General features: G+C 40.1%; 1 protein-coding gene across 3 annotated transcripts in view; it reads left to right on the top strand.

Moving 5' to 3' along the window:
- The window catches only part of ARHGEF10 (Rho guanine nucleotide exchange factor 10), a 949,815-nt gene that overhangs the window by 181,138 nt on the left and 754,723 nt on the right, over positions 1-13,954 (top strand). For 2 of the 3 annotated variants that reach the window (XM_069235817.1, XM_069235818.1), the window contains exons 4-5: positions 8,122-8,373; positions 13,883-13,946. In XM_069235817.1, the coding sequence (XP_069091918.1) occupies positions 8,122-8,373; positions 13,883-13,946 (316 nt within the window). The remainder of the gene's footprint in view (positions 1-8,121; positions 8,374-13,882; positions 13,947-13,954) is intronic. The other variant, XM_069235819.1, reaches the window with a different exon arrangement.

Raw genomic sequence — 13,954 nt, 5'->3', positions numbered from 1 at the left:
GAGAGAAGTGTATGAATTTCAAAACTGATGATGCTTAATGCCAGTCAAGGCAATGACCTGTGTGCTTAGATTCATTTCGTAATGCTCATGAATACGAAAACACTGTTTAACATATGGACGTTTATGGTCATCTCTCTTTTGTTTTTGTGGATACATCGTATGGAATTGTCTGAGCCATATTATGTTTTATTTTTGTTATACTGTTCATCTGATATCAGCCATGTACCCCCAAAATTAGTCATATTTCAGTTTGTTAACAATTGACTGAGTCGCGCTAGCACTCTAACTCACATGTCCTCCGCAGAAGCACTCACCTGAAATTCAGCAATGAATTTCTATAAAGAAAAGCACCTCCCGCTTCAACCTTATTTCACCTCATTATCTGATCCTACTTCACTATAAAATATATACCCTCAGTATTTAGCACTGTGTTCTCCAATCAATTAAGCGACTTTATCCGTAGTCCAATGCCACAAAATAAAATAAACGTCAGTAATAAAATATTTGCCACCATTATATGGAAAAAGATCTACTAAATTTACCATTCTAGTCTTTGGCTCCTCTGCCTGTTAACTGCAAACTACCTCCAGGATGGTTTACAGGTTGCTGCGCTTATATTTACCATCTGCAACTGGTGCACTACTCTACCATCTATCTCTTCTTTTCACAGCAGGACCTTATGCCCTGCAACATTTCCAAAACGCAGCCATCCAAGAGACCACTTCAATTATAGACCGCAATTTTATAAGTCAATACGTCTGACTACTATGAGGTCTAAGTGTACTCAAATGTAAACTGATATGGAACTGTTTTACAGCACCCCAAAGCAGTCTGTATGTAAGTGTTGTTTGAAATTTGACCATTGTGTCCTACTACAATTACAACTCTTTGCTCACTCAATTTTTCTGATCTCTCAAATAAGGCATGCTTATCTAAATTCCTTCATCCATACTTCAGGGTGAAAAATCCTGTACAAACTCCCCTATCAATCAATCAATCAAAGGCATTTGTATAGCGCACTGCTCACCCGGAGGGTCTCAAGGCGCTGGGGGGGGGGGAACGCTACTGCTCGAACAGCCAGGTCTTGAGTTGCTTCCTGAAGGCGAGATGGTCTTGCGTTGTCCGGAGGTGGATGGGGAGGGAGTTCCATGTCTTGGCTGCCAGGTAGGAGAAGGATCTTCCTCCGGCGGTGGCTCTGCGGATGCGGGGGACGGTGGCGAGAGCGAGGCTGCCGGAGCGGAGCTGGCGGGTGGGCTTGTGGAAGGTCAGGCGGCTGTTGAGGAACTTTAGCACCTAGAGATGACAATTGAGATGACTTATGATAAACATTCACAAATTGAAGTCCAGTGCAGTTTGTTCGAACCTCCTTGTTAACCAAGAAAAAGAGACATACCTTTAAATCAGTAATTTAGTATCTTTGAGCGCTCCTATAGGTGCTTCATTGTTTTTTGTCCTAAAGAAAAAATAATTCACCCTGATGAGTGGAATGTTGGAATTAGTCGGGGGATTTCACTTTTCATTAAATTAGATTTTAACAGGCTGTGTTACCTCTCCATATCAAGGTAGGGCATAAATGGATGTCCACAGAACACCACTCGGACAGTCCAAGCACTAAAATGCTCTGTTGGCTAAACTGATGTTCTTGAATTACTTTTTTGTAATTTCTTCAGTCATTATTATATATTATGGTAAGCTCATGACAGTTTATTTGACATGAAGAACTGAATTGTTGCTAATTTGCTTTACACACTGCACCCGAAAGACAAACTCCTCCTAATGGAAGAGATTTACACTTCCTCATTAGCGTACCTTTCCATTTTGTGCAATTCTACACATTTCCAGAAGAAGACCCAGAACGCTAAGCAGGATAATAAAAGTCGAATGTCTCTACAGGGGGGCGTGGCCTATGAAGTGCATCCAGGAATCTGTGCCAAGAGGCTTGGCCTATGTAATTAGATGTGTGGCTTAAAATCTGTAAACTGAAATCCTGTTCTTTCCATAGCATGCCACCAAACCAGTATGGTGGTACTTCTCTTTAAGCTTTCTGCTTTTGCTTTGTAGAAAATAACACAACAATGGACATCTACCTTATGCAATCCAGAACTGTTGACTTTGCCATTGCCAGTACTTCTTAGCAATATAAGAACCATGAGATTAAATGATTTTGTTGTGAATAGCTGGGATTGAAAATGTTTCAATTCTGGAAATATGAGACTGTAAATTTATCATTACTAACATCTGTGGTAGGGGTAATGGTCTTTGGAGTCTCAAATCACTCTTGTTCTTCCATTCACATTACTTTTCTCTGCAGTCTCTTTATCTTTCTCTTCATGTTAAACACTTATGCCCTTTCTCTCCCCAAATCTTTCTGAAATCCTCCATCTTCATATCTCGCACCTCATCTCTTTCCTCTTCAGCACTCTCTCCTTCTGCATGTACTTCCTTGCATCACCTTCATTTAAAAACCACCCTTACACACACAATGCATCTGTAAGCACTGCATTTTCTTTTTGTTTTGTCATTATTTCGACAGCTGCATACGTCCTTTGTACACTTTTACTTATAATCACAATTACTTTAAGCATGTGTGACTATTGCTTTGTATGCTCTGCAGAGAGGCCAAGGATTGGATGCACATATATTTTGAATACTTTCTTTGACCACTGACAGTCACCATGAGAAACTCACACTGCCTTCGGCCTCATCTCCAGAGCTCTCAAAAACATGCCTTTCATAAACACTCGCCCACAACCTGAACTCACACAGACAAATACCATGACAGAGTTCACAACTCACACTATACAAGAGTAGTGTGTGGCATAAAAAAAAAACTACAGAAACCCAGTATCATGGAAAAACAAACAGAATGCAAGACTGAGTAAAATAAGTGAAATGTGAACAAGGACTGCATCGCTGATGGTTTATGCAGTCGTTGTTCACAAATCATTCAGTATTTTACCTATACAGTTAGGGCCGAACTTCAAGACCCTGTCTGTTTTTAATTGCTGCTGGGTCTGAGACCAGGAGGGAACCGTCCCACTGAAAGTTCTGAGTATGCTGGGTCAAGCAAAATTTACAGGATTACTTTTGGGAATGCCATGTTGAAAGGTCGATTGCCCGTGTGCGCAGTACACCACAATTATAATGGAGCGCTAAACATTATTCCCCATGGGGAAATTTTAATTGACATTCTATAACTTCCTGTGCAAACCACTCTTTGGAATGGCCTCTTTCCACCCCTGAGTTGTTCTTGTGGCAGAGAAATGGGTTCTCTTGAAACCAGTCACACCTCCCAGGAATCTCGTTGTGAATTTCTGTCAGGCATAAGAAGGTAAATTTGAGCATAAATTTATTTTAGGGCCAAACTTTCCTTTGTGGGTGTGCCTCATTAATATCAGGACTGACAGTCTTAATGATATGCACAAGAATTACTACACAGATTATAAAACAATTACATAGCAACATTAAAATTTGGCAAACAAGTCAATTAAATCTTACCAAGCTGCTAGTCTGTCTGACAAAATCCCCCCAATGTAATTTTAAACAGGAAATTTTAATAATCTGAAAGTTGTGGGGGGTAGTAGACCTGTTTATAATATTCAATGTTCAAAATCTTTCAGAAAATCAGACCCAAAGGCGATACCTTATCCCTCCACATTTTTTTTTAAGTTAACTCATGTAAACAAAATCCTCCCTATGTCTTTTGGAGGGGTTGGGGGCAAGGAGCATTGTGGCCCTATATGAAAAAAAGGAAAAAGCTCCATAGCACATTATTGTATAGGACTGGAGCTTCTCCATGGCACTTACATACACCTTAGGCATGGTTAATACCATGTGGAAGATATTTTCTAAGCCAAGCTTGTCTTCTCTCCAGGACGGGGTGCTTCTGTTGTGTTAGTCCTGGAGAGGCAAGAAGGATAAAGGAGAGACCCTTCATAATACTGTATCTGAAACAACTTAGACACATCATTAAGCAGAAATAATTTGACCCATTGCTGCAGGAATTAAGGTTTTACAGTGTTTTTGTTAGGTTGAGTGCAGTTGCTGTATTGCGATGCCTGGACCAAAGCCAATTGTGACCACTGAGAACCACAGTTTAAAAAATAATCCTCCAATTGTGGAGCAAAGCAGGGATATATTTTGCCCCATCAATATTTAATTTTATCTGGGCAAACTAAGGTAGGTGAAAATGTTGGTGTCCCCTTTGCTGAATGTCACACAGTTTGTTTATATTTTAAATTTGTTTGGCACTTTGGTACTTCTAAAATTGCAAAAATAAATGATGTTAGGGCAACTGCTATACTTCAAAATATGTAGTGATTGCAGTGTGGTTAAAACAGAGCTGTACATTTGTAAATGTACGTTAGCGAAGATTTGTTTTTGTTATTTAATTTGGATAAGTATGATTTACTTTTGCTGTTATTGCAAATTTGATTCCACCTAAGGAGTTTAGAGTGCACATCTCTGCTCTCTTCTATACAAGTGGTTCAGTGATTAGTGATAATGCAAAATTTAAATTGCAATGAGGCCTTGATTCATTACCTAAATATTTTATTGAGACTGTACTTGAAATTAATTGTTCACAGTCAAAGGCATTAACCTTTGAAGTGGGAAAACATCATATACAAGGGTTGATTTGTGAAAATTAGCTAGACATAGCAGATCATTGTAAAATTGCTGTAGAAGTTCTGTAGATGACATGTTCCTTTGAGCCCCTCATGTTTTAGGCAAGACAGCAATAGTCCCACTGAACCGCCTGTGGGAGTCCCATACGGAATTTGACGATTGAATGACTATTGTTAATGCTATGCTGTATTCCCTTTTATGTCCTGAATCCCCTACTGTGCACAATAATAACTCAAATGTGAATACATCTGATTAAATCAAGTACACATTCTTTTCGTTATTCTGTTCTTACAAGTGTAATAATCAAGGTTACATAAATATATTCACGGTATTTAATCATTGAAGCTGTCCATTCATGTTTAGACTGAAAATAGATAAAAGGGCATTATACCACTCATTGTTGAATGCTTATTCTGAAAGCCTTCAACAAGCTCCTGACTAATCATATAAAAATTATGCTTAGGGAGTTAAGAATCAGGGAGGATCTTCACGTTAATTGGCAAAAGGGACAGACAAAGTCACCCACTCTTCTTTACTGAAGACTGCTGGGAGGCAATCAGCCTTCACTGGCTGTCTGGCTGTGTGCGTTGCTGGCTCTGCTTATCACACACACACAGCTGCCTTTGTGGGCCAAAAATAGACCTTATTGTTTGAAAAATAGGTATGCTGATGTGAACCATCTTTTAAACTCAGAATAGCCTTTTTATTTACTAATGTGCTAGAACTAGTACAGTGTTGAGTATTAATAAATGAATGTGTTAGTGCTAAACTGTTTACACTATTTATAAATATCCTCACAGCCTTAATGTTTATCTTTGTTGTGGTTGAAAATCATATTGTTTGCACTAGTTTAGGGTTTTAGCTTTCAAATATATATTTTAAAATATATATTCCATTCCATTTTCAGTGATCCTTGGGTATGGTATGTATGTACGAAAGAGGTTCTGGTGTTCCACTAATTGTCCCTGTCATGCTTCATGGAACAGATTGTTACCTGAAACATAACATTTCTCAGTAGGCTGTGCATGGGTTGCAGTCCATCTAGCTTTCTGATTCAAGTTGCCACATTTACTGGGTACTTAGAGCCAGGGGGTCTAGAAAATCAAACCCTGTGACTCTGGAAAATGTAGAGAAAGTAAAATGAAGATTCCTAACCAGATAGGCTTATGAGGTTAAGATAATTACTTCCTGTGCCGATGGATTTCCAAACTGGTTTTCAATTGGGAATTCAAAACAAGATAGGTTAGAGGCACAGATATTTAGAACCAGTATGGGACTGATAAATACAAACCGTAGTGAAGTAATTTGTTCAGAGATTGGGCTTCACTTATGTAGTGGTTGCATGAGATAGGGTCTGCTCTTATAATATTATCTGTTAATCATTGTCCCAGTGAGGTCACTGGGTACTTTAGAAATGACTATGGTTTATCAAGTTGGTAGACAGGTCTAATAAATTCAGTGTTTAGTAGCTGAGTGAAGTGGAGTTAATCCATGTTAATGTTACCCCCTCAGAGTTCATTTATCCCTTGGTATTGCTAGCTCTAGGTCAGGGTGGTGGAAGAAATGGTGAAAACCTCATAGTTCCATCTTTAGACCCTCAAGGAGATCTGTAGATTTACTGTAACAGTGCAGGAAGGAATGATTAGGTTACACTTTATGCATGCCCTTCAATCACGCCATAAAGACAGCCTGTGACTGCAGTTTGAGAAATGGATTTGTAAGCTCAAGTTTGGAGCAAACTGGACTTTGGGAATATCAAGGGAACATGGGGAGGATAACTAGGCCCAGCAATGTATGCCATCTAGAGAATGGAAGAATGAGACATGTCTTTTTTGGAAATGGTGCAATGATGTTTTGGATTGCTGAGTCTACCTATGAAACAACAAAGCAATGGAGGGACTAATTGAATTTGTCTCACTCAGTGGCAACTGGTTTTCTCTATCTAGAGTGGGCAATCAATTAGTCCAGATCATCAATAGTTTAGATAATTTCATGCATTCCATGTGTCACCCTGTGTGTTTTGGAAGATACTATAAAGGCAATTAGCATGCACATATTCGGGGCCTGTACTCACTGTGCCATACGACTATAGCTGCAACTCACTGATAATGGCAAAGTTAACCTGATCCTGACTGGGTGTGCAAGTGTTTCTGTCTGGAGGCGGCATGAGCTGGGATTGAGGCTGAACTATGCATCTAGAAGCAGGAATAGGATCTGTATGCTTTTGGTTGGTCTCAATCTAAAGTAACACGATAGGTGAAAAACAAAAGACTGGAGTATGCCCTGAGTCATGGCCAGCCACTGGAATTAATGTGAGCATTTCTTCCTTAACTTGGATGTTTAGTGTGACTTTTAAACCACACTATTTGTTAAGCAAACAGGATGCAATGATGGTATTTATGACAGCTAAGTTAAAAGCTGTCTTTTCTTATCATAAAAACAATCTTTTTCATGACTAATATTGACGGTTTGATACTTAAATATTTAAAAAGTGTGAGAAAAATGGCTGTAATAAACAATAAATTCCAAATGTATCATCAGTCAATGTCAACTAAAATAATCTGTGATTATATCATCGATTGTCTTTGCTCTTTGACTCTGTATTGTTAGGTTTGTGATATATAAATACAATAAACGTATTTATAGAGCTATATTAATCAATATATCCATATTGATATCTATAGGCATTGAAAAATATATTTTTGTGTGTGATATACAAATGCCACAGATATATTTGTATTTATATAATATATGTTAGTATATCTTGCTTTATGAATTAGCTCTTAGACTCGCTTTTTAAACTGCAAATAGAATCCAAAAAAATAGCTGACTTGATGAAGTGATTCGAGTTCCTACTTAACTGAAAAACTAGACCTAGACAAGTGTCAGTTCAAAACTTGAATGCTGAAATAGCCTAGTACCCAAAAACATTTAACAGCGTAGATCAATCAATCAATCAATTTGTAAAAGCGCCACATACCCGTGAGGGTTTCAAGGCGCTGGGGGGGGTGGCTGGTGGGAGGGTGCTGCTACTGCTCGAAGAGCCAAGTCTTGAGGAGTTTTCTGAAGGAAAGAAGGTCCTGGGTCTGTCGTAGATCTGGTGGGAGGGTGTTCCAGGTCTTGGCGGCGAGGTACGAGAATGATCTGCCGCCGGAAGATTTGCGTCGGATGCGGGGGATGGAGGCGAGGGCGAGGTTAGCGGAGCGGAGATGCCGGGTGGGGGTGTAGAAGCTGAGTCTGTTGTTCAGGTATGATGGTCCGGTGTTGTGGAGTACCTTGTGTGCGTGGATGAGGAGCTTGAAGGTGATCCTCTTGTTGACGGGGAGAAAAGACCCAAACCGGGGGTAAAGATTTTCTGAAGTTAGATGATCTGAATAATGCTGTGAGCAATTTATTTGATACAACGTAGATGGTGCATGCCCATAAAACCATGCATTTTTCTACTAAATATTACAAATATGTTGCATATTTACACCATTTAACTCGTTTTAATAGCTGCAGTCAAGACTGAAGGTACACGCAACAAAGTAAACCCATATTCGGTTATTGATATCTCACCTCTGCAAGAGACTGATGAAAACTCACCTCAGGAACTAAATTGCCAAGATGAAAGCACTTGTCCAAGAGTACCTAGTGGATATTCAGTGCCTGTGCCATGTGGTTACGCTGTACCATCAAACCTGCCTTTAATACTTCCAACGTACTCTACTCCAGTAATAATAAGGAATGTTTCTGTTGATGAAGAAGGTATGATGTCATCTTCACATGCATTTACATCCATTTTACTTATTTTCCAAAATAATTTTATTAATTTAGTTTGTATTATTTTAGTTGTTTTGTGCAACATTGATCTGTCAGAATCCTGCCACTGTTTGTACTGGTAGCCCTCTTGCCTGATAAAAATGGGAAGGATACGAATTGTGACTCTGATTCAGAGGAGGGCAAGCTTCAACTAATATATGCCTCATAGCAAGGCAGTAGATTGTGTAGGCAGTGGTGATCTAGCAAGGCAGTAGATTGTGTAGGCAGTGGTGATCCAGCAATGCTGATTCACATAGACTCAGAACAGCCGAGAGAGTTTTATGGCTACCTTGCTGACTGAGTCACTTCTGAGAATGCCAGATTGTACAGAAAAATTGCAAATGTAACATGTGCAGGGACCAATTAGAAAAACTGTAAAATCTCCTCTCACAGTAGAAATTGTATATATTACTTAACAATGAGTGTACTCAGGTGATTTGGGAAGTGCTGCTGTTGGTAATGGACTTGAACAAGAACATGGCGGGTATGTGCATGGTCTCATAGCTTGTTGTTTCACATCTTTATTTAAATTTGTTATTCTTCTATTCACCTACTGGTGGCCATTGTAGGGCTTTACAATCAATACGAGGATATACATAACAGTTAAATATTTGGGGGAGTAGTTCATGTTGCCAGTTCCTTATTTTTCAAAGATGAGGCAGCTATAAAGATTGTCTTAAATTAAGGAAGTCCTTAAAAAAAAGTATATATCCACATACGGTTTTGATACTTTTATATTGTGTTATACTCTATGATGCCAGGATGTCTTCAGATGTATGTTGTACTCAACAAATACTAACTTGAGCCATACTACTGTTCAAACAAGGGTTTCTGGACTGTTATTCTAGAGTGTACTGATTCCTCATTACTGTCAGTAAATCCAGGCATTTTGTTAATCTCTTCATCAGTAAGATTCCTGCAGCAGCATAATGCCTTTTAGTTCTACCCATGTCTTATTTATCTGAAATGGACAGGTACAGAATAGCAACAATGATGGATCTGGCCATTACGCCCATTTGTACAGGAAAGGTGTAACGTGCTGCATCCAGAAATTTACATTTATTGCTCTATATGTATGTAATTTGTAATAGCAGAAATTCTGTCTTAAGTCATCTAATTTGGCTCTTCATCTCCCCCCCCTTTAATCTTGCTGTACTACCCATTAACATTCCAGGCATAAACATTCTCCACATGCCCTCATGGTCTCTGACCCCATCCCAGATTAGTTTCCTGCAACTACACGCGGTCCTCTGTCTTCTGTGTGTGTACTAACTTTATGTCTGACAGACACACACCACAACAAACAACCATGCCCTCCTCCAAATAATCCCCTGATCTGTAGCTGTGAAGCATCTGTAGTTTATTTAAAACATAGACCATTGCCCTGTTCACATATGTATTGAATACATTATACTTTTGACTTTTCTTTGAATTTCCTCTTCTCTTAATAATAAAATGTTAGTGTGACCCAACTGTTACCTTTATTTGCTTTACAGTGATCTTTCTTGTCCTTTGTTGATTTCCTTTTCTGTCTCCTGTATTACTACCCCTGTGAGATTTTTGCTGCAAATGTGCCATAAGCATCCCTCACCCTAATTTTCAGGTGTCCTTTCACTAAATTGCAATGTGTAATTCCAACATGACAATTGAGTCCTCATATATGTGCATCATTTCGTCTCCTTGATCATCTTGAGTTTTTTCTTCTAGTTTTCTGTAAGTCTTGGTGGATTAGTTTCCATCCCCACTGATTTTAAGGCTACTTCAAATGACACCTTCATGCCTGTGATCAACTTAAGGAAGTCTACATCTAAGATTTCAAGCCAAAGCCACGCCTTTTCATACATTGTTGCAAGATTGGGCATGTCCTTAATTTACAAGAATTTAGGGGTGAATTTCTAATCTGTGCCTGCTGTTTTATCTCTTTCTCCCCACTTCAGCTGCATTCAACAAAGACAAGTGTATTCACAAATTTTAAAAATCTGACTTGAGTGATGATATGCCCTCTGAGATTTTTCTCAGATGGCCACTCAACACCACTATTCTTTCAACTAGTTTACTCCTAATCCACAGGTTTCCAACTTCTTGCTGCTTCCCATGCCAACTAGAAAACATTTGTGCCCCTCTATCACCGGTGTCTGCTTATCTTCTTCCTGTTGAAAGTCCCAGCTTCTACCTGCTTCCTAATAGATCTTCAACACTTGGCTGCCAAGACATCAGGTATCCCATCCTCTGCCCTGATACTTTGCTTATTTTTGAGACCTCTCTTTACTTCTCTGATGTGTGTGCACATGATAAAGCTTACTTGATTTATTATATTAGTGAATAGGGTGAGAGAGAAATATGCTTGTCAAAAGGACTGAATCCCCTCTGCCTCTGGGTCCATCGGTTGCCCATGGATGGTATATCTTGCTACCACAATGCTGTCCACCAATCAATCAATCAGGGATTTGTAAAGCGCACTACTCACCCGTAAGGTCTCAAGGCTCTGGTGGGGGAGGGGCTACTGGTCAAAAAGCCAGGTCTTAAGGTGTTTCCTGAAAGATAAAAGGTCATCGGTCAGGCGGAGGTAGAGTGGTAGGGAGTTCCAGGTCTTTGCAGTGAGGTAAGAGAATGATCTTCCTCCGGTGGTCATGCGGCGGATGCGAGGAACGGAGGCGAGGGCGTGGTTGGCGGGTCGGGGTGAGAAAGGTGAGTCTGTTGTGGAGGTAGGTCGGACCTGTGTTATGGAGGGCCTTGTGTGCGTGGATGAGGATTTTGAAAGTGATCCTCTTCGATACTGGTAGCCAATGTAGGTCTCTGAGATGGGGGGAGATGTTTTCACAGCGTGGAATGTCCAGAATGAGGCGTGCGGATGCGTTCTGGATTCTTTGCAGTTTTGTCTGGAGTTTGTTTGTTATTCCTGCATATAGGGTGTTTCCGTAATCCAGTCGGCTACTGACCAAGGCGTGGGTGACAGTCTTCCTGGTTTCGATGGGAATCCACTTGAAGATTCTGCGGAGCAGGCGGAGGGTGTAGTAGCAGGAAGGGGAGATGGCATTGATCTGCTGAGTCATGCTGAATGTGGAATCCAAGATGACGCACAGGTTGCATGCATGGGTGGTGGGTGAGGGTGCGGATCCTAGGGAGGTGGGCAACCAGGAGCCGTTCCAGGCTGAGGGGTTGGTGCTGAAGATGAGTAATTCTGTTTTGTCTGTGTTTAGCCTTAGGTGGCTACCTTCCATCCAGCTGGCTATGGCGTGGAGTCCGTTGTGGAGGTTGTCCTTTGCAGTGGTGGGATCATTTGTGAGGGAGATGATGAGCTGAGTGTCATCGGCGTAGGAGACTATGTTGATGTGGTGTGTTTGTGCGATGTCGCCGAGGGGGTCCATGTAAACGTTGAAAAGTGTGGGGCTGAGTGAAGATCCTTGAGGGACGCCACATGTGATATTGGAGGCTTTTGATAGGAGCGTCGGGAGGCGAACTCTTTGGGTCCTGTCCATGAGAAATGACGAGATCCAGTCCAGGGCTTTGTCGCGGATTCCAGCGTTATGGAGCCGTGTGTGGAGAGTGTGATGGCTTACTGTGTCGAAGGCTGCGGAGAGGTCCAGGAGAATGAGTGCTGCTGTTTCTCCTTTGTCTAGCATGGTCCTGATGTTGTCTGTTGCAGTAATGAGTGCGGGCTCGGTGCTGTGGTTTTGCGGAATCCGGATTGGGAGGCGTCAAGTGCCTTGTTGTCTTCCAGGAACCGGAATAGTTGATTATTCACGATTTTTTCGATGACCTTGGCTGGGTAGGGGAGGAGGGATTCAACACACAATGATGCTCATTGACCACAGGTGTCTTGTTTCCAGGTTCCTCCTTTGCATGCTGTTACCCACCCTCCTTTTAAAACTCTTTGCACTGGCCTTTCTGTCCATTATGTCATAGTTATAGTGCATGCTCAAAGCTACTATCACTCTCTTGGATTCCTTAATCGCTATCAGATGTTCATTTTGACTTACCTTTCAGGCCGTTTAAAATTTGAAGATGCACCCCTCTATAATACAGAATAAAACCGTTCTCACAAGTAAGTTTCAATAACTAAAAGCACTTCCAGATCTCACAGAAGTCTGAAAACAGATATGTGTCCTTTTGAAAAACAACTTATAAAATAATATTTCCAACAGATAACCAATTAGGAATTATTTGTTTCTTTGAGGAATTGCAAGATGGACCTTTCTCAATTTTTTTGTCCTCTTCTATGCTTTATCTGGGTTTGAGGCACCTCCATCCCTATCTTATACTCTTCAATGTGTATTTTCTGTTGCTGATGAGGTCCTTTCCACTTCAGTTTTTACCTAAATCCAGAAAAATGTCAAGAATACTTCTGTGTTTTGAGGAAACTAGATGTTTCCATTTTCCTTTCTTATATATTGAGATAGACACCCTTCTCTCCATTTCATATATTCAGTGTGACACTTGAATTCTTCAAAGTAGCACTGTACCTTTCTGTAACAATTATTTCAAAGGTTTGCATCTGTTACTCATTTTTGTGTACCAGCAAAGGTCCACCTAGTAAACCAGGAGTAAATATTGTACATATGGGAACTTGACAATTTAATCTGAGGCTGAAGTGGATTCAAAGAGGGTGCTTGATTCACCATCATCAAATAATATCTTGTCTTCATACCCACAACTTATTTTGCATTTTTTAAATTGTTACGGAACACTAGAAACTAGGGCTGGTTTTATGGCTACGCAATGTTAGCTGTCCATGGGTGTTAACAGGTGGTGGTACCATGCTGTTACTTCAAGCAACAAATTATGTTAATTTGTCTGCTGATATGGTTTACTACATTACACTCTTGTGGCATACATTTCTCCACTGACCCTGAGAGGTAAGTATTTAGTCCACTGGCACTAAGAGGTAAATGTTTAGATAACACTTCCCCGACTTCGCTCCTAGAGATTGAAATACACCCTCTATTTGGACATACAGAATAGAAATCCTTAGTACTGTTTGAATTCATCCAGTGGTTTCCAGTGCAGTGAGGTCTCTTACTTACTTTCAGTTAGCAATTAGTTCTTTAGGAGGTAATTTGACTTAAGCATCCTTCTGCTTCATAAACATATCATGTTACCCAATAATGTTCTTACCTAGCCCATCTTTTATTCCAATGTTTATTTCATTTCCACTTATTAACCACCTATTGACCCTTAAATATCTCACTCTATTTTCTTCCACATGCCCCATGTATATCAATCTTCAGAGAAGTTATGGGTTTACATTGACTGTCCTAAGAAGGTTTAGGAAAATGATGCCCCAGTTGATGTGTTCAATGGAACATTGAATAGAAAAGTAAATTATGACACCTGAAATAATTTAACACAATCAAATAGTTACTGTTACTATGTGGAAAGCATATAACACACTTTTATTTATGAGAGAGATTGAAAAGTATCAGTTCATTATATGTGACACTTTTGTTTTTCTAAGGTACGCAAGAATTAGCTGCAGACAGCCACTTTAACTTCGAAGGTTTGGACGATCCACCTAGTAGGTCTGTGT

The sequence above is a fragment of the Pleurodeles waltl genome, chromosome 5 (assembly GCF_031143425.1).
Source record: "Pleurodeles waltl isolate 20211129_DDA chromosome 5, aPleWal1.hap1.20221129, whole genome shotgun sequence".
Classification (NCBI taxonomy): Eukaryota; Metazoa; Chordata; class Amphibia; order Caudata; family Salamandridae; genus Pleurodeles; species Pleurodeles waltl.
This window is presented reverse-complemented; position numbering and strand designations above follow the sequence as displayed.